At 43.7% G+C, this 21454-nt stretch overlaps 1 protein-coding gene across 1 annotated transcript in view; it reads left to right on the forward strand.

Moving 5' to 3' along the window:
* The window catches only part of LOC124790013 (protein Skeletor, isoforms D/E-like), a 337997-nt gene that overhangs the window by 222993 nt on the left and 93550 nt on the right, over positions 1-21454 (forward strand). Inside the window, exon 8 of the mRNA XM_047257562.1 lies at positions 4778-4962. Coding sequence (XP_047113518.1) covers positions 4778-4962 — 185 coding nt within the window. The remainder of the gene's footprint in view (positions 1-4777; positions 4963-21454) is intronic.

The following is a 21454-nucleotide window of genomic DNA, read 5'->3' on the forward strand; positions in this document are numbered from 1 at the left end:
TAATGTACCTTTACCTATCCATTTTTATGCCCACCTTCCCTATCTTCCAGGTTGTCACATTTCCTTTTACTTTGGAACTTATCATCAGGTTATAGTCTTGTCCACCACAGATGATTCAAGTTCATGCTGATAAGAACCACCACCACGGCTATATTAAGATACATTTACTATGTCACGAACGGTTACGTTCAATCAGCAACATCAAGCAGCACTGCTAAAAGTCTCTGTAACACATTCTCACAGGATTGTAACGATATCATTCCTTGAGAATTTCTTATGAAGACTGTTAGCAGTGCCACCTAATGATCTTCATTGAACGAAACCTGTCGTGACGTAATGAATGCACCTCATTATAGCTGAGGTGGTTCTTCATTACTTTCAGCAGATTATGTTTTATTTACTCTAGGAAAAATGGCGACGTTGTAGAGATTCTTCCAAAATTTTTCTACAAAAATAAAATATGCAGTTTTTTAGTAATACAAATAAGGAGTGCAGAATGGGCTAACGCACTGAGGACTCACCTGTTAATTCAGAGATAAAGTTACAGTTAGATTGTGGCATAGTTGGGCCTCGAAATATATACACTGAAGGGCCAAACAAACTGGTATAGGCATGCGTATTCAAATACAGAGATATGCAAACAGGCAGAATAGAGTGCTGCGGTCGGCAACGTCTATATAAGACAAAAAGTGTCTGGCGCAGTTGTTAGATCGGTTAGTGCTGCTAAAATGGCAGGTTATCAAGGTGTAAGGGATGTAGAACGTGGTGTCATAGTCGGCGTACGGGTGATGGGACAAACCACCGCCGAGGCAGTGATGAAGTGGGAACTTTCCCATACGATCATTACACGAGTGTACCGTGAATATCAGAAATCCGGTAAAACATCAAATCTCCGACATCGCTGCGGCCGGAAAAAGATCCTGCAAGAACGGGACCAACGACGACTGAAGAGAATCGCTCAAGGTGACAGAAGTGCAACCCTTCCGCAAATTCCTGCTGATTTCAATGTCGGGCCATCAACAAGTGTCAGCGTGCGAACCATTCAACGAAACAGCGTCGATATGGGCTTTCGGAGCCGAAGGCTCACTCGGGTACCCTTCATGACTTCACGACACAATGCTTTACGCCTCGCCTGGGCCCGTCAACACCGACATTGGGCTGTTGATGACTGGAAACATGTTGCCTGGTCGGACGAGTCTCGTTTCAAATTGTATCGAGCGGATGGACGTGTACGGGTATGGTGACGACCTCATGAATCCATGGACCCTGCATGTCAGTAGGGGACTGTTCAAGCTGGTGGAGGCTCCGTAATGGTGTAGGGCGTGTGCAGCTGGAGTGACTTGGGACCCCTGATATGTCTAGATACGACTCTGACAGGTGATACGGACATAAGCATCGTGTCTGATCACCTGCACCCATTCAAGTCCATTATGCATTCCGACAAACTTGGGCAATTCCTGCAGGACAATGCGACACCCCACACGTCCATAATTGCTACAGAGTGGCTCCAGGAACACTCTTCTAAGTTGAAACACTTCCTCTGGCCACCAAATTCCCCAGACATGAAGATTATTGGGCATATCTGGAATGCTTTGCAACGTGCTGTTGGGAAGGGATCTCCACCCCCTTGTACTCTTACAGATTTGTGGACAGCTCTCCATGATTCGTGGTATCAAATCCCTCCAACACTACTTGAGACATTAGTCGAGTCCATGTCACGTCGTGTTGCGCTACTTCTGCGTGGTCGCGAGAGCCCTACACGATATTAGGCAGGTGTACCAGTTTCTTTGGCTCTTCAGTGTATAATCCGCCCTTCTTTTATTCTATCCATAAAACAGAATAACAACTATCTCGTCTCCTTCACACGAAGGAAGAAAGTGGCAGCAGCGATACAAATGCTAAAAAATAGCATCCTACAAGAAAAATTGAAAGCTTTCTTCACAAACCCGCGTTGTTCAAGAAATTTATTTGCTTGCTTTTTTACTCGTATTATTACTTATTGATTTACTTACCTTGTTACCCTTCCTATTCACGCCAATCTTGATACGGAAAAAGACCTAATGAAAAAACCTGCAGTATAGCCAGTCTCCATTCCTAGCAGACGAAACCCGTGAGTAGATTGGTTCAAATGGCTCTGAGCACTATGGGACTTAACATCTATGGTCATCAGTCTCCTAGAACTTAGAACTACTTAAACCTAACTAACCTAAGGACATCACACAACACCCAGTCATCACGAGGCAGAGAAAATCCCTGACCCCGCCGGAAATCGAACTCAGGAACCCGGACGCGCGAAGCGAGAACGCTACGGCACTACCACGAGCTGCAGACCCAGTGAGTAGTGTTTTGTCATCTATCCCGCGTCTTGTAACTCGGGTCAAGATAAATGAGACGCAGTTGTCTTCTGTTGAACGGCTTTCAAAATACATACATTAAGAAAAGTTTTGCATCACACTTTTATTTCGAAATTAATGGGACAGGAAACAAAAATTGACTATGAGGCATGCGATGATCGAACCAGGCTCGGTCCAAATTGTCCCAGCCTTCAGTAGCGATTCTACATAAGTCGTGAACAGTACATGGTCGTTGTCGATGTACAAAAACAGTTCCTTTCAATCGATCCCATACATGTTCGATTGGGTTCATTTCCGGAGAACAAGCTAGTCACTCCGTTTTGGTGATACTTAGCACGCTGAATGTATAGTACTGTTTTTACATCACAATTATCAAAGAAATAATAAGTTTAATATGATAAATAGTATTAAAAAATTTTTAGTGTCCATACTGACAATATAAGTCATACATACTTTGAACTAATAAAGTTAATGCTGGCAGAACTTGTACTTCTGATATTGCTGCCACTAGTAATGATAAGAATAGTAATAATAATAATAATAATAATAATAATAACAGTGACAGTAATAAAAATAGTGATTGTGGAAGACATAAAAAGAATTTATATCTGTACAAACCAGATGTTTTCTGATACAGTGAGTTCTTAAGGGAAGGAAATTGAAGGAGGCTACGCCAGCTAAGAATACTACCCGCCAGGATAGCCGAGAGCGCTAACGCGCTGCTTCCTGGACGCGGACAAGCGCGCCGGCCCCGGATCGAATCCGCCCGGAGGGTTAACGACGACGGCCGGTGTGCCGGCCAGGCTGCATGTGGTTTTTAGGCGGTTTCCCGCATTCTCCTAGATGAATACCGGGCTAGTCCCCACGTCCCGCCTCAGTTACACGACTCGCAGACATTTGAAACACCTTCACACTATTTCACGATTTACATTAGATGCAGACAGCTGGGGCACACTTGTTGCGTCCCGGGTATTATGGGGTGGCGGCAGGAAGAGCATCCGGCCAGCCCTTACAATTAACCATGCCAAATCCGTACTTAACCCTGCGCACAATGCGGGATAAAGACAGAAGGAAAAAAAAAACATACTCTCCCATTGCTGGTCGCAAGATTCTCCTCCCTGTACCACAGAGCAGTGAGATTGAGATTGCTTCCAACAACCACGAGAGGTGCAGAGTAGCACCATGTAATCCACCCCCAGAACATCACTCCACCACCGCCTTGTTACACATTTGGGATCATTGTTGGAGGCTTTGATATTAAGGCGTTGTGTCGCCTTGTTACACATTTGTTGGAGGCTTTGATACTAAGGCGTTGTCTCCAAACGCGCTGCCTGTCTTTATCAGAGCGTAAATAGAACTGAGTTTCGTCCATAATCAACACGCGACGCCAATCGTAGGGTGTCCATTCTGAAAGATTTCTTTGTCATCAGTAAGGGAGTTCATGGTGTTTTGAGGTACAACGTGGTGATCACCAAAGTCTTCCGGAACGGTGATTCGTATCATGTAAGCATCTCGTCACAGTTTGATGCGATACGTGACGTTCTTCCAACGCCGCATCAAGTTCTGGAGCACTCGGCCCAAGATTCCTTTCATCCAAAAGTCATAGACATAGATCTTTCAGTGCATCTGTCGAACGTGTACTGACTGTGCGGTGAAAGTCCTCAACACTACTTGTTCCTTGTAACCGGTTCCATGTCCGCACCACATCATTTTGACGTCAAAATCTTACATGGTTCACGTGCGTTCTGCGCGTAGCGTGTTGATGCCGGCCCCACGACTGTTCGTGACTGTCCCTCGTAGCATAATGAATGTTCAATTTACTATTCCACTGTCTTCTCTAATTCGTTCCTGCTGGTGCTTTACTTTCAATTAAGAAGTGCAATGGAATCGAGACCGGCGTTCTGCCCGTAGATGGCGCTCATGGTAACTGTGTGTATGTTTACAAACAACGTCAGGGGAGACCTACCGATCGGTACAGGAAAGCCACAATAGCAACATACCTGCACGGTATATCTGGGAGAATCAACACTTTTGTTGATGTATGTCATGAAACAACATAATTTCCAGCGAAACTAAGCGGGAAAACTACTGTGGCTGATAGGGGACCTGCATATATCACAATGTGTCCATATCATTTCAGTACATTTAATACATGTCTTGTAATCTTCAGGGTAGGATAAGGCACTGTTCTCCACAGACATTTTTCACTAGTAGTGACATTCCCACTTTCCCCATAAGTAGCGATGAAAGCCCGAGTCTATCCTGAATGGGTACTCTTTAGCCTAAAGGGTTAGCCGTCTGTTCATAAGCAGGAAATCCGAGTTCGAGTTCCGGTCTGGCACAGATTTCCAACTATCAAGTTTTCTTCATTAAAGTATAATTTAGGAGTTTAAAAAAATTGAAGTTGGCTTGACTGTTTGCAGCCAATGGCGACTACATGGCGTTCGGTCTTTCGGGTCATCCGGAGCGGTCCAGGATGGTGGGCGGCGACGTGGCGGTGGCGTGGGTGGACCACGACACGCTGCAGGGCGGCGCCGACGACTACTTCCTGGGCGCCAAGTCGCAGTGCTCCGGCGGCACCGGCAGCTGCCCCGACGAGCGCATCAGGGTACGTCTCTAGACTCACTCAGTGGCACCTGTGTACTCGCTTTAAACCCACCAGCGGTCCTATGACGTCATCTGCGAACTCGCCGTCTCTGTGCTCTCGGACACGTGAGTCTCTGCCCCTGGCCATTTAATTGGACACACGTGACTGGAGCCTGTTGCCGGGTACGAGTGGACCATACAAGCAGAAAGGAGACCGAGCACCTGAGTTCGCAAGTATGATCACGGACTCGCTCCATTGCCGCTACTTACACAACCAATGGGCACGACTAGAAAGAAGAGCGAGCACCTGAGTTCGCAAGTATAATCAGGGACTTGCTTCACTGCCGCTACTTACACAACCACTGAGCATGACTGTTATTAGATGCTTGTACAGGGTGTACATAAAGTCCGGGAACACTTTCAATTATTTATTGCACAAGAACCAAACACTGTACAGATATCATACATACGTCATTTTGACGAGAAACCCTAAAAGTTATTTCTTTTTTCACGTATACCGCCACAGCGCAGTTTGGTGATTTGCCGATAGTCAGAGCTAATCGCAAACATGGCGAGTTCAGGTGCGGAGCGAGATTTCTGCGTGTTGCGGTTCGACAAAAACAAGTTTGTTAGAGCTGTTCAGTGGATGTTTAAAGCCAAGTACGGTAAGAAGCCACCAACAAGGAAAGCCGTTTACCACTGGCATAACATATTCGTTTTTTGTGCCTAGTCATGTCGAAAACAGTACGGGCCATTCTTCTTCGCCAAGAGCACTGTCACTGGATATTCGTGCTTGGACATGTTGCAGCAATGGCTGATGTCGCAAATGCAATCGGACTCTCCGTTCACCTTTCAGCAGGATGGGGCTCAACCCCATTTTCATCGTGAAGTTCGTGGGTACCTAAACACGGAGCTGCCGCATCGATGGATCGGCCGTGCTACAGAATGGGACTGCTGTTTCATGATATGGTCTCGCCGATCACCAGATCTCACTCTGTGTGATTTTTTTCTGTGGGGACACATTAAAGATCTGGTGTATGTACCGCCTCTACCACGTGATGTAGCAGAGCTCCAGGAGAGAATACGGGAAGCGACTGCCACAGTCGACGATGCCATGCTGGGACGGGCATGGCAAGAGTTCGATTACCGTATTGACGTCTGCCGGGTCGCTCATGGTTCGCATGTCGAATGTTTGTAAAAAAAGCTTTCAGAGTTTCTCTTCTAAATGCAATATGCATGACATCTGAATAATGTTTAATTCTTGTGTAATAAATAATTGAAAGTGTTCCCGTACTTTATGTACAACCTGTACAATGACCGATACAGTCCTGTGTCTGTGTGTGTGTGTGTGTGTGTGTGTGTGTGTGTGTGTTTGTGTGTGTTCGTGCTAGTGCATGTGCATGTGTGTGTACAAACGTATATGTATATATGCCTATATGTTTATTTATTCATTTACATGTCAAGTTCCATAGGCCCAAATTAAGGAACATATCTCCAAGGTCATGGAACGTGTCAGTACATGAAATTATAACGTAAAAGTAATAACAGATAAGATAAAATGTTTAAGAACCCAAAAAGTCAAGCCTTTTGTTTAAGTAAACGCAATCAACAATACAAGAACAATCAGTTTAATTTTTCAAGGAACTCCTCGAGAGCATAGAAGCAGTGACCCATGAAGAAACTCTTCAGTTTCTATTTGAAAGCGCGTGGATTACTGCTGTATAAAACGTTTTCTAAGACTGCTGTAAACCTGTTTTAATAGTTAATCTCTATTCCAAGAATGTCTAACAATTACTTTGATGTACACACACTATCGATACGTTACCGAGTATGTAACGACAGTGCAAGATATCAGGACACAATGATGAAATCTATTCTATAAACGGCTGTCAATTATTAACAAACTTACAGCGGTCTTCAAAGAAATTACATAACGGAATGATAAGTACTACACACATCAAAAACGTTTTGCATCACCCCGGTTCCCTGAACTCCTGAAGATAAACGTTGACTATGGATATCGTATCACAGACATGGTTCCTTCGACTGTTCAGAGATGTGACTAAACCCGCCTAAAGATGTAAACAACCATGCATGAGCAGCGCCTGTTAGACGGAGGGGGTCCGACAGCCGATCTGTTCCAGTCATTCCACCAGAAAGGAGGTAGACGGCTCGTGTTGTCTGTTGTTCCATCATGCCTGGACAGTCAATACCGCGGTTCGATCGCGTCCGCATTGTTACTTTGTACCAAGAAGGGCTCTCACCAAAAAAGAGTCGAGGCGTCTCGGAATGAACCAAAGCGATGTTGTGCGGACATGGAGGAGATACAGAGAGACAGGAACTGTCGATGACATGCCTCGCTCAGGCCGCCCAAGGGCTACTACTGCATTGGATGACCGCTATCTACCGGTTATGGCTTGGAGGAGCCTTGACAGCAACACCACCATATTGAATAATGCTTTTCGTGCAGCCACAGGACGTCGCGTTACGACTCAAACTGTGCGCAATAGGCTGCAAGATGCGCAACTTCACTCCAGACGTCCATAGCAAGGTCCGTCTTTGAAACCACGACACCTTGTAGCGCGGTATAGATGGGCCCAACAACATGCCGAATGGACCGCTGAGGATTGGCATCACGTTGTATTCACCCATGAACGTCGCGTATGCCATCGACCAGAGGCCGCGCGGAATGGCCGCGCGGTTTGAGGCGTCATGTCACTGACTGCGTGCCCCTCCCGCCGGAGGTTCGAGTGCTCCCTCGGGCGTGGACGTATGTGTTAGCCTCAGCAGTTTGGTCCCTTAGGTACTCACACACATTTGAACATTTTTGTTCCAACCAGACAGTCGTCGGAGATGTGTTTGGAGGCAACCGGTTAGGCTGAACGCCTTAGGTCACCATCCAGAGAGTGCAACGAGGTGGAGGTTCCCTGCTGTTTTGGGGTGACATTATGTGGGGCCGACGTACGCCGCTTGTGGTCATGGAAGGCGCCGTAACGGCTGTATGATACTTGAATGCCATCCTCCGACTGATAGTGCAACCATATCGGCAGAATATTGGCGAGGCATTCCTCTTCATGGACGACAATTCGCGCCCCCATCGTGCACATCTTGTGAATGACTTCCTTCAGCATAACGACATCACTCGACTAGAGTGGCCAGCATGTTCTACAGACATGAACCCTTTCAAACACGCCTGGGATGAATTGAAAAGGGCTGTTTATGGGCGACGTGACCCACCAACCACTCTGAGGGATCTACGCCGAATCGCCGTTGAGGATTGGGACAATTCGGAGCAATAGTGCCTTGATAACATGTGGAGAGTATGACGCGACGAATACATGCATCAATGCAAAAGACGTGCTACTGGATATTAGAGGTAGCGGTGTGTACAGCAATCTGGACCACCACCTCTGAAGGTCTCGCTGTATGGTGGTACAACATGCAATGTGTGGTTTCCTTGAGCAACAAAATGGCGGAAATAATGTTTATGTTGATCTCTATTCCAATTTTCTGTACAGGTTCCGGAACTCTCGGAAACGAGGTGATACAAAACTTATTTTGATGTGTGTATTATCCTGTAAACACAATCTGGAACGATCAGAAAAATGCTCAAATAGCGCGCTTTTTGGTCGGAGAGGCAGAACGGTGACATTTCCCTCCACTCGTTTTTCGTTTGATGGAGCACATGTTTTCTCGTGGTGGAGATGAAGTAAACAAGGATACAACCACTTTGGTTGTATTGGACGAAGTGAGGACTAAAGCATCGAACTTACTCCAGAAAATCTTTCTTTACATTTACAGTTGTATACACAGCGACGCTTAATTTTCTCCTTGTACCCTCCACTGTCTAACAAAAACATACCTTCGTTAGAGGCCATCTGACTCCGACAATCGATCATTTCGCCCAATCAGTTCTACTTTACGACAGCAAGATCGTGCAGTCAACTTTCACGCTAACTCGCGACTAGCTTTGCCCTCCTGCAAGCTTCAGTAAGAGAGAACGAGTTGACAAATATGAAGCTACTGCAGCGCCACGGTTCTCAGACTTGTAACTTAAGCGTAATTACAGCAGGAAGTAAGGAAGCCGGTATAGCACTCAAATAATAGCGGCGTCTTGATTTGTAATGTATGCAACCCTCAACATTCGGCTCGTTCTTGGCCCATTTCTAACCTCTATTCTGGACCTTCTGTGCGCGGCTTTCCGGAGTCCATGACATACTCCCAACGAAGGGATGGATGACAATAACCTACAACAAAGTACTGTCAGAAAAAACTCCACAAATATTCAGTCACATACTGATGAACTTTCAAAGTGACACAAATATTGGAAACTCATTTTAAAGAAATTAGAATTGTAAAACTTTGCACTTTACTAAACGAAAACACGTAGTATATTATGACTATGATATCAGTTTCACAGTTGGGATCGGTCAACTCATACAAATGTTAATAGTTAGTAGTGGTATGAAATGGAATGATCACGTAGTCTCAATCGTAGGTAAAGGATGCGGTAGATTGCGACTCATAGGCAGACTAGCAGGAAATGCAGTCAGTGTGAAAAGGAGGTTGCATACAAAACACTCACGCGACCTATCCTAGAATATAGCTCAAGTATGTGAAAGTATGTGACCTGTACCGAATAGTATTAACCGGTCATACTTGACATATGCAAAGAAGGACACGACGAACGGTTTTATTTTTTCCCATGGGAGAGCGTCACGAAGATGCAGCAAAAACTGAACTGGCAGGCGCTTGAAGACAGATGCAGACTATCCCGTGAAAGCCTACTGAAGTCTTTAGAACCAACTTTAAGTGAGTAATCTAAGAAAATACCGCAACCTCGTGAGTATCGCTCCCTTAGGGATCGCGAAGATGAAGTTAAGTTAATTACAGCGAGCAGAAAGACGTTTTAGCGACCCTTTTACCGCACTCCATACGAGAATGGGAAGAGGAAAGCGCCAGTAACAGATACAAGGGATGCACCCTCTGCCACGAACTTTACAGAGGTTTGCAGAGTACAGATGTAGATGAAAACCATCGAGATTGCGTCGGGGACGTATACCTGGCATGTAAACTGGCCAACAGGTACACAGACTTTCACAGGAATCTGTACTCTTCAGGTTACCCCCCATTCAGAAGGCTATTGCACTCAACACTCAACGACTGTTATATTGACTTGTAAATAATAGATTTCAGCTATCACTCATCGTTTTTAAATTTTATTGGCAGATTGAGTAGTATTCAATGAACTGTGGATGAAGTCCGACCAACAGGCATTACATGCATCGATCAAAAATGATAGTGCATTGAGAATGGCTAGTTGCTAGCTGAAATCTAGATCTGCCAATAACATTTAAAAAGGACGACTGATAGCTGAAATCTATTATTTACAAATCTGTACTCTTACTAGCTACTATACACTCTAGTCATAACTCAGCAGTTCACCTGTCCGCACATCTTTCAACACGAAGTCACATTTCCATAATGTTAGTAATGAGATTCACACCACGTGTCAGTGACATGGTGCTTAACATATTCAACAGATGTCAGTATCGTGGTAACCTAACTCCTAGCTATTTTCGAGTAAAAGTTTTCTAGCTCGCAGTCCTCCCTTCCACCTCTTCCAAGATTTGTACATGCAAGGTGAACTACCTGGCATGGACAGCCTGAATATCTATAGAAAGTTATCTACCTTCTTTATCTGTTGTTGTATAGGGGGGAAACGAACTCCACCAACAAACTTCCGGAGGACGTCTAGTGGCATTTTCTGAGTACTTGGGAAATAAGGGACCCATTGTCTCCACAGGCTCGTTACAGAGCAATGACTCAAATACGATTTAATCGATTTGTTACCCTGTCTACCTTCAATTCCGTGAAAAAACCTACACTACTGTGCAGGAAGCTTCTCATATGTTATCACCGAAACGTAGAAGACATGCCACAGAGCAATGTAACAACCGTTTATCGATCTGGTTACAGTACCGTTGGGTCTCCATGGCCTGTTCGGGCGGAGTTCAGTTTTTTATTAATCAAAACTTCTAACCATAGACAAATAGTTGCAATAACATTAAAGAAATTGTTGGGTACTTATACGCTCCAGACCATGTTCGTTTAGGGCTTAAGATACATACTCCAAGGACTTCCGTGGTAGCAAGTGAGGAAAGGCTTCCGTCCTTCCGCTAGCATATTTCAGCGTCGTCAGTTGCTATGCCGCGCCCAGCTAGTTCTGCTTCATGACGCCTGTCGGCCGTGTTTTGCTAACACACTTGTCTGCCTGCAGCTGGCTCTGTTGCAACGCACTTCCACTTCGGCGTGTTTTTTGACCGAATATGGTCGATACGCTACACAGCGAACGAAAGGTTATTCATAACTTATATAGAAACCCGACTCCCGTTATAAGAGTCAAAGGATGTGAGAGGGAAGCAATGGTTGAGTAGGGAGTGAGACAGAATTGTAACCTATCTCCATTGTTATTCAATCTGCACATTGCTCAAGCAGCGCTGGAAACCAAGGAGAAATTTTGAAATGATAATTAAGGGAAAAGAAATAAAAATTTGAAGGTTCGCTGATGACCATTACAGTTCTGTCAGAGATGGCAAAGGACTTTGTAGAGCAGTTGAACTGAATGGCTAGTGTCTTGAATGAAGGTTAGAATACAGTATGAACAAAAACAGTAAAACAAGGGTAATGGAATGCAGTCGATGCAAATAAGCTATGCTGAGGATATTAGGAAAGTAGTAGGTGAGTTTTGCCATTTGAGCTGCAAAATAGCTGAGAGTGGTCGAAGTAAAGAGTATATAAAATATAAAATGACAAAAAGAAAAGGATTTCTGGGAAAAGGAAGTCCGTTTGCATCAAATATACATGTAAGTCACAAAGTAAATAAAGATATTAGCTGCAAGAGGGCACTGATTTATATAAATGGGGCCAGTTGAAAATTTATGCCGGACTGGTATTTGAACCACTGCGCCATCCAAACACATTGGTCAGGAAAACTACATGGACTACAGTACCACGCTTCCCTGCAGCATGCTCGGACACCTTCGCTGAAATGTTAGCACGTGTACAGCAGTCGTTCCATACCAGACTGGAAGTGTGTATTGCTGATGCCGGTTGTCATTTTGAACTCGATATGCGGTAGTCAATTGTCGCGTTACTGAAAAGAATCTACCCAACTAGCGTATGTACTTACACTCCTGGAAATGGAAAAAAGAACACATTGACACCGGTGTGTCAGACCCACCATACTTGCTCCGGACACTGCGAGAGGGCTGTACAAGCAATGATCACACGCACGGCACAGCGGACACACCAGGAACCGCGGTGTTGGCCGTCGAATGGCGCTAGCTGCGCAGCATTTGTGCACCGCCGCCGTCAGTGTCAGCCAGTTTGCCGTGGCATACGGAGCTCCATCGCAGTCTTTAACACTGGTAGCATGCCGCGACAGCGTGGACGTGAACTGTATGTGCAGTTGACGGACTTTGAGCGAGGGCGTATAGTGGGCATGCGGGAGGCCGGGTGGACGTACCGCCGAATTGCTCAACACGTGGGGCGTGAGGTCTCCACAGTACATCGATGTTGTCGCCAGTGGTCGGCGGAAGGTGTACGCGCCCGTCGACCTGGGACCGGACCGCAGCGACGCACGGATGCACGCCAAGACCGTAGGATCCTACGCAGTGCCGTAGGGGACCGCACCGCCACTTCCCAGCAAATTAGGGACACTGTTGCTCCTGGGGTATCGGCGAGGACTATTCGCAACCGTCTCCATGAAGCTGGGCTACGGTCCCGCACACCGTTAGGCCGTCTTCCGCTCACGCCCCAACATCGTGCAGCCCGCCTCCAGTGGTGTCGCGACAGGCGTGAATGGAGGGACGAATGGAGACGTGTCGTCTTCAGCGATGAGAGTCGCTTCTGCCTTGGTGCCAATGATGGTCGTATGCGTGTTTGGCGCCGTGCAGGTGAGCGCCACAATCAGGACTGCATACGACCGAGGCACACAGGGCCAACACCCGGCATCATGGTGTGGGGAGCGATCTCCTACACTGGCCGTACACCACTGGTGATCGTCGAGGGGACACTGAATAGTGCACGGTACATCCAAACCGTCATCGAACCCATCGTTCTACCATTCCTAGACCGGCAAGGGAACTTGCTGTTCCAACAGGACAATGCACGTCCGCATGTATCCCGTGCCACCCAACGTGCTCTAGAAGGTGTAAGTCAACTACCCTGGCCAGCAAGATCTCCGGATCTGTCCCCCATTGAGCATGTTTGGGACTGGATGAAGCGTCGTCTCACGCGGTCTGCACGTCCAGCACGAACGCTGGTCCAACTGAGGCGCCAGGTGGAAATGGCATGGCAAGCCGTTCCACAGGACTACATCCAGCATCTCTACGATCGTCTCCATGGGAGAATAGCAGCCTGCATTGCTGCGAAAGGTGGATATACACTGTACTAGTGCCGACATTGTGCATTCTCTGTTGCCTGTGTCTATGTGCCTGTGGTTCTGTCAGTGTGATCATGTGATGTATCTGACCCCAGGAATGTGTCAATAAAGTTTCCCCTTCCTGGGACAATGAATTCACGGTGTTCTTATTTCAATTTCCAGGAGTGTATGTTTTCTTTAGTGTGTATTAACACAGGTATTGTACAAGCGTCGGTGTGGGAACTTTTCAAAGTACGATATCTCGTAAACGACTCGCGCTAGAGTACTACAACAAACACCACTGACATTCTAGGCTGCCCTTCTTTAGTTTGTTAATATCAATAGGCGTTGTTCTAATTAAAAACTGTAGTTTGTGGAAAAAATACACTTTCTAACTATATTAAAATTTTGATTGGCTGACAATACGAGACCCTGCCTACCAATCCATTCTGTGAAAACCGCACATCAATAGCACTTTCCATTTTAACAATATTTGCGGTGCAAATTTTGTGTGATTCACCCTGTATAAATGTGTTACAAAGTTTTTGCAGAAGATATTTGTCTCAAGTGTCACCGTGCACAATAATGAAATGTGAACGGTAAACAGTGCATACGAGAAGAGAATAGAAACTTTTAAAATGTGTAACTTCAGAAGAATTCTGAAGATTAAGTGAGTAGATCGCATAACTAATGAGAAGATAGCGAATCGAATTGGGAATAAAAGAAATTCATGACACAACTTGACCAAATGAAGGCATCGGTTGACTGGGCATAGCCTAAGCATCAAGGAATAGTGAGTTTGGTGGTGGAGGGAAGTATGTGGGGTAAAAATTGTAAAGGGAAACGTACACAAGCCGGCCGCTGTGGCCAAGCGGTTCTAGGTGCTTCAGTCCAGAAACGCGCTGCTGCTACGGTCGCAGGTACGAATCATGCATCGGGCACGTATGTGTGTGACGTCCTTAGGTTGATTAGGTTTAAGTAGTTCTAAGTCTAGGGGACTCATGACCTCAGATGTTAAGTCCCATAGTGCTTAGAGCCATTTGAACCTTTTTTTTTTTTTTTTTTTTTTTTTTTTTTTTTTTTTTTGAGCGTACACATGACTAAAGTAAGCAGGTTCAAATGGACGTAAGTTGCACAACTTATTGACAGATGAATAGGCTTGCTCAGGATAGACTAAGAGTAGCAAGCTGCATCAAACCAGTCTGCGGACTGATTATCACATCAAACGCAGCCCGTATTATTTGAAAAGAAGGGAAAAACACGTTATGAAATCATTAAGGATAGCGGCAAAAATATGACGGTTTAGTATCTGATAGTCAAAACATACACAACGTATGACGTATTACGCTGCTGATAATTATTATTGCTCCTACGTCTACATGACATCTACACGTACTACGCAGTTCACACTTATGTGCCTGGCAGAATGTTCATTGAATCACATTCATACCATTTCTCTACCGTTCCACTTTCGAACAGAGCGCGGGGAGAATGAACACTTAAATCTCTCCGTACAAGCTCTGATTTCTCTTATTTTGCTGCATTGATCATTTCTCCCTATGTACCTGGTCGTCACCAAAACATTTTCCCGTTCGGAGGCGACAGCTGGAGATTGAAATTTCGTGTCGCAACGAAAAAATCTTTGTTTGAGTTACTGACATCTCAAATCGCGCATCACATCCGTGACACTCTCTTGCCCGTTTCGCGACAGTACAAAATGAGATGCCCCTCTTTGAACTCATTCTATACTGTCGACAAGCCTGTTTGGTAAGGACGAACAAGCTAGTGTCCTAGTCTCTTTCGTGAATGTGTTGCATCCTGGTAATAAAACGAAGTCTTTGGTTCGCCTGCCCCACAATACAGGGAGTATCAAAAAGAATCATTCGGTTTGGCACGTCTGTATTTCTGGTAGCCGGCCGCTGTGACCGAGCGGTCCTAGGCGCTTCAGTCCGGAACCGCGCTGCTGCTACGGTCGCAGGTTCGAATCCTGCCTCGGGCACGGATGTGTGTGATGTCCTTAGGTTAGTTAGGTTTAAGTAGTTCTAAGTCGAGGGGACTGATGACCTCACATGTTAAGTCCCATAGTGCTTATAAACATATATAATTAATTTTGTTTTTTGATTAACGGGAAACTCAAAAAGTTTATTTTCATACCTTGTCATAGGCATTCATTATGCACCCCCTTGAGATGCCCGGCATGTATCAACACAGCATTCAAATTGTTCAAACACTGCAGTGAGCATGTCTTAAGTTACAGCTTCCACAGCTTCTGTTATGCGATGTCTCAGTTCATTCATTGTTGTTGGTAACGGAGGCACATAACCAAAATCTTGTACAAACTCTCACAAGAAATGATCACATACAGTTAGGTCTGGTGACCTTGGTGGCCAGCAATGTTTGATCCGGTGCGATCGATCCACCGTTCGGTAATCCTTTGATTTAAAAATTCCCACATTTCCAGATGTCAGTATGGCGGTGCTCCATCCTTCTGGTAAATGAAGTCCTTCGAATCAGTCTCCAACTGTGGGAAAAGAAATTTCTCAAGCATATCGAGATAAGGGCTTCCTGTAACTTTCTCGGCAAAGAAAAATTGACCATACACCTTTTCCCGTGAAACTGCACAAAACACATTAAATTTTGGATAGTCTCTTTCATGTTGTACAACTTCGTGTGGTTGTTCCATACCCCACATTCTCACATTACGACGGATCACCTTTCTATTTAAATGGAATGTTGCCTCGTCAGTAAACACTAAGCGTGAAAGAAAAATGTCATCCTCCATCTTACGCTGGCCGCGGTGGCCGAGCGGTTCTAGGCGCTTCAGTCCGGAGCCGCGCGACTCCTACGGTAGCAGGTTCGAATCCTGTCTCGGTCACGGATGTGTGTGATGTCCTTAGGTTAGATAGGTTTAAGTAGTTCTAAGTTCTAGGGGACTGATGACCACAGATGTTAAGTACCATTGCGCTCAGAGCCATTTGAACCATCCTCCATCTTGCCAAGAAAGAAATTACAGAGCTCGACACCTTGTTGTTTGTCACCTTCACGAAGAACTTGCAGTAGCTGAATTTTGTATGGTTTCACCTGTAAACGTCGACGCAACACACGCCAGACGGAATCTGGGGCATGTTGAGCTGTCGAGCTGTGCGGCGAACGGATTTCTGCGGACTCCTTGTGAACCTATGGCGGATGCGTTCGACGTCTGTGTCAGGCACTCGGGGACGGCCCGGCGATTTGCCTTTACACATACAACCTGTTTCTTGGAATTGTTCATGCCATCGTCTAATGCTCTGTGCTGTAGGAGGATCCATCCACACTATACCTAGTAAGAAAGTCACGCTGAACAGTTATTACTGACCCGCACTGCGCAAAACTCAGAACACAAAACGGTTTCTGTTGCCCCGTCACCGTTTTTACTAAAACTGAAGTGGGCTCACACTAAGTGGGCTCACACTACTTCTACCTGTGGAAACCATGTAAAATTCAAGAGTTTGCTCTTTACAACAGTACATTGTTCACGCACATATCTCAAACAACATAGTAGTTATGATTTTTTAAAAATCGGATGATACTTTTTGATACAGCCTGTATGCCTGTATTATCTGTGTGATAATTCCAATTTAAATTGTTCGTAACTGTTATCTCCAGGTATTTAGTTGAATTGACAGCCTCTAGATTCGTAGCATTTACCGTGTAACCGAAATTTAACGCATTTCTCTTAGTATTCATGTGGATGACGTCACGTTTTTCATTATTTAGAGCCAATTGTCTCTTTTTGCACAGTACAGATATCACTATATCGGCATACAGTATTATCTTGACAATACATGATACTATACGTCCGACATTTCGTTTAATGGGGAATGACATTTCACGAAAGGAGTGGAGTGTGAAAGAAAGTTCGTTTCAATTCACGACTCTTGAAAACGCGTTCTATTTGACTAGTCATCGCACACGGAAGAAGTGCTACGAGCCTAGCCTATACCGCTGAGTCACGAAGCGTCCTTCGCCGATTGTACCACGAAGCTTCCGCATTGTTTTTCTTGTTGAAATCAAATGCTTAATTAAGATTGGACTGGATGTGATTGTCATCGGCAATGGTCTAACCCCTATTATTAAAAGTTTGCAAAACACTTGTTTCCTTAGCGGGATAATGAGATGGTGCAGCTTATTCTATTGTAATATCAGCAGCAAATGTAGTTTGTCCAAATAAGTCTTCTCTCGCAGTGTAACAAAAACCAGAGTATAGTTATCAACTTAACTTTGCTACATAATGAAGGATCTAACGTTATATTCTCTCTCCAACATAACAAACATGACAGTACTACTATTTCTGTTTACTTGTAACCGTAAGAGAGTTACGCTAAATTCATTACTTTTCAGCGTGGCCTCCGCCCGGCCTGCATCTGGTTCAAATTATCACGTTACTAACCCAATTACAACAATTGCTTTCATCTTGTCCGTAGCCGTTGCAAAGCAGCTGTCTCCCTTTAGCAAATATTTTACAGTGCTAAAGGCAAAGAGGTGGTTCCTGGAGGGAAGGTTCTGTAACGATATTCTGAAATATGACATTCATGTAACAGTTTGTTTAAAAGCATATAACAAGTATTTCAAAACGGGTCACACACCGATATGAGGAAATTTGTATATGATAGTACACAAATGGCAAGCATTTTCCCGTATGGTAATGGTACCCATTAGAGACCGGGTTATAAGTATTTGCATGTTGCATATGCATTTTTATATTTGGCTCCTCTTCACCGGTTATTGCATATTTTAACTAAAAACTAGTGACGATGCATATTTTCGCTCTGTGGTTACAATATTTTAAAAATTTAGACGGGCGGTCTGTAGCCCGTTCTAGTTTTTATGTCTCACAGATTGACCGCGACCAAGAACTGCGTGCAATCGCTAACCGAGAGGCCACTGTCTAGCGAAATAATTACAGAAGAGGAACAGGAACAGGCAGAGTCAATGCTCCTAATACCCTCCGCTGTCATACCGTAATTGTTGGCAACAATTAAACTACGCAAGCTTCTAGTCGCACGTCCATTGTTTCAGTTTAGTTTTCTATTTATTTATACACATCGAATATGTTTACGACGTGTAGTGTGTAATGTGTTGTGCGCAATGCCGCCGGCAAAAAGAAACGTCGTATCGTGGATAACTGATTATTCTGGGACATTTACATAATACGCAGTTGTTTTATATTGTCGAGTTTGTGAGAAAAACGTTTCGTGCAAAAAAAAAGTTTCAAATAGACCAGCATCTCAAGACAAGTTTTCACATCGCAGGAAAGCAGAAGAAATGACCACGACAACATCTTCTGACAACGGCAAGTTGCAGTAGCAGGGATTTGTCCAAAGGTAACCAAAACAGTCGGTTTAACATGCATCTATGTGAAGCATTCATTGCAAGCAAACTTACAAATCATATCCTCAAAGGCTTCCTGCGCAAATATCGCTTAAATTAAAATATACCAGGTGAATCAACATTCCGTAAAAGTTACATACCGACAATTTACATAAATGTTCTGGAAGAAATACACAAAGAACTCAAGGACAGCATCATCTGGATTTCAGTTGACGAAACTTCAGATACTTGTGGCTGTTACATTGCAAATTTAATTGTTGGAACTTTAAAAAAAGAGCTTTCTTCTTCCTATTTAGCTGCCTGCAAGAAATTGAAACAGTAAATCATTCAACGATCGCCAGATTTGTGAATGAGGGTATTAGAAAAATATTTCCAGAATCTTCTGCAGATGAAAGGGCGTTTGTGTTTATTTCGGATGCTGCTCCCTATATGATCAAAGCAGGAAAAGACCTCCGAGTATTTTATCCCAGTTTGATTCATGTGACATGCTTTGCTCATAGAGCACATCGCATTGCTGGAGAAGTACGTTCCACGTTTGTGAATGTAAATAAACTGATTTCATCCACAAAGAAAGTGTTTCTAAAGACTCCTGCTCACGTCAAGACATACAAAGAAAAAGTATCAAATGTGCCTTTGCCTCCCAAACCAGTGGTAACTCGTTGGGGTACGTGGGTCGAAGCTGTGTTGTTTTACAATGAACATTTCGAGGCCATTAGAGGAGTAGTAAACTACTTCGATAATGCAGAGGCTTTGGTAGTTTGCCATTGCAAGGAAGCTTTTAATGCTTCCAGTATTAAAAAAGACATTGCTGTGATCAGCACTCATTTCTCACATATACCAGCAAATATTAACAAGCTTGAAACTCAAGGTTTAGCGCTGAATGAAGCTATTGAATTAATGAATAAAATTATTTTAGTGAACTCCTCATTATCTTAGGTATTCCCACGAAAACTTAAAGAAAAGTTTGAACACATTTTAAACAATAACACACCCACACACAAACACAAACAAACAAACCAAACACCACAGATGCCAAATACACTTTTTAACTCGGCACGCCTCACCCAGCCAAATGCGCTACGAAACAAATGAACACTACACATCCACAACAACACATAATGCCGGCGAAAACTCTGCTTATGTTTTGAAAAATCGGAGAAAGTGCAGTGTCAAGCGACCACAGGTCACGAAATCTGCCTATTCACTTCGCCTACAACAGATGAGAAAGCAACACAATATCAAAACCGTAAATTAAACACAAAAATGTGATCTATATCCATTTCCGTTTGTAAAAGCATAATAAACAGAAAAATAAAAATTACGTTTTGCTGTTTTGCAGATGAAAATTGTAGATTGTTTATCAAAATAGCTACCAAAATAAATGTCCAATAGTATCATGTAAGATATGTAAACTAATGCATACATCCACTCTTTTTGCCAATTTGTTATTAACAGAACTTTGACATAATGTTATAAACAACACATAGTGTGTCAGGTCGTTAATAATTATCTCATCTGTGAACTATGAACAAATGATGTATAATATTTTACAACAATTATTCATTCACAATTGTAAACATTATGTACCAAAAGTCTCGATAAAGGTAAATATGAAACAACAGTTTACAGTTAGAAAGTAACCCACTGAAGATAGCACAAAATGTGCTGAAACATGTCTGGGTGAAACAAAACAGAAAAAAGTTGTGTTTCATAAGGCGGAATTCCCCTTCCCATTTGTCATTTATGCTTACAGTAGTAGGAAAATGTAAAATAAATTGTAAATGGTGTTTTGATCCCATAGTAGTAATTAAACATTAATGCTATTCCATAAAATTCATGGCTGTATGTTGTTTTTTAAATAAAATATTACGGACTTTTTGGGCATGCCCCTCTGCGTGCGATATATCTCGAATTTGGTACTGCAGATATCTATTGTTTCGGTGCGACTCACTCAGATCGCATCTGCTTGTTACCGCCAACAATAGCAAGGAAGGAACAATTCTTGAAACACAGTATACGTCCCCATTTTGCAAATTTTTAGAAAACAGTCCCACAAAGGCCCCCTTCCTAAGCTCTGCCAGAAAGTATTCAGAAAATGTTATCAGCGTTCTAAATGTACCGATTTTTCACGTGGTCGGCGCTCTTCCTCGTAATTGATATGCACAGGTTGCATGCAGTAAATGCCATATTTGTTTTATTATTTGATCTCGCATATTTCGACGCTTTTCATGCATTTTTAAGCATTTTTCACGTATATTTACATGCATATTTTAAGGTGTTTATGATGCATATAATCCGGTCTCTAGTAATCATTATTACCTATATTTATCGAGATTCTAAAACAACTATGGTTTCAAATGAGTTTCTCTGCGTTTCTTTTACAGCATTCGATACCTCCTAGGTACAGCAGTAGAAGACGCTTGTTGATGTGTGGCACTAGTCATGAACAAATACTAAAAATAAAAGAAACTCATTTTCCAAATTGTTGTCTGATGTTTACGTAGCAGCAGCGTTGTATCTGAACCGTGCCGACGTTTTATGCTTTTATCAAAAATACCGCTTCTGACTTTAATACTTTTTATGTTACTGTAGGCTATTAGTACCTTCAAGAGCTCTCGAAAACCGTTGATAAAAGTCGTTTAAATGTGTCAGTGAATGAAGAATTTTGAGAATACTATATGTACAGTAAATTACCAGCAGTTGTGTGTATTGTTCGCTC

This window comes from Schistocerca piceifrons, chromosome 3, assembly GCF_021461385.2.
Source record: "Schistocerca piceifrons isolate TAMUIC-IGC-003096 chromosome 3, iqSchPice1.1, whole genome shotgun sequence".
Lineage (NCBI taxonomy): Eukaryota > Metazoa > Arthropoda > Insecta > Orthoptera > Acrididae > Schistocerca > Schistocerca piceifrons.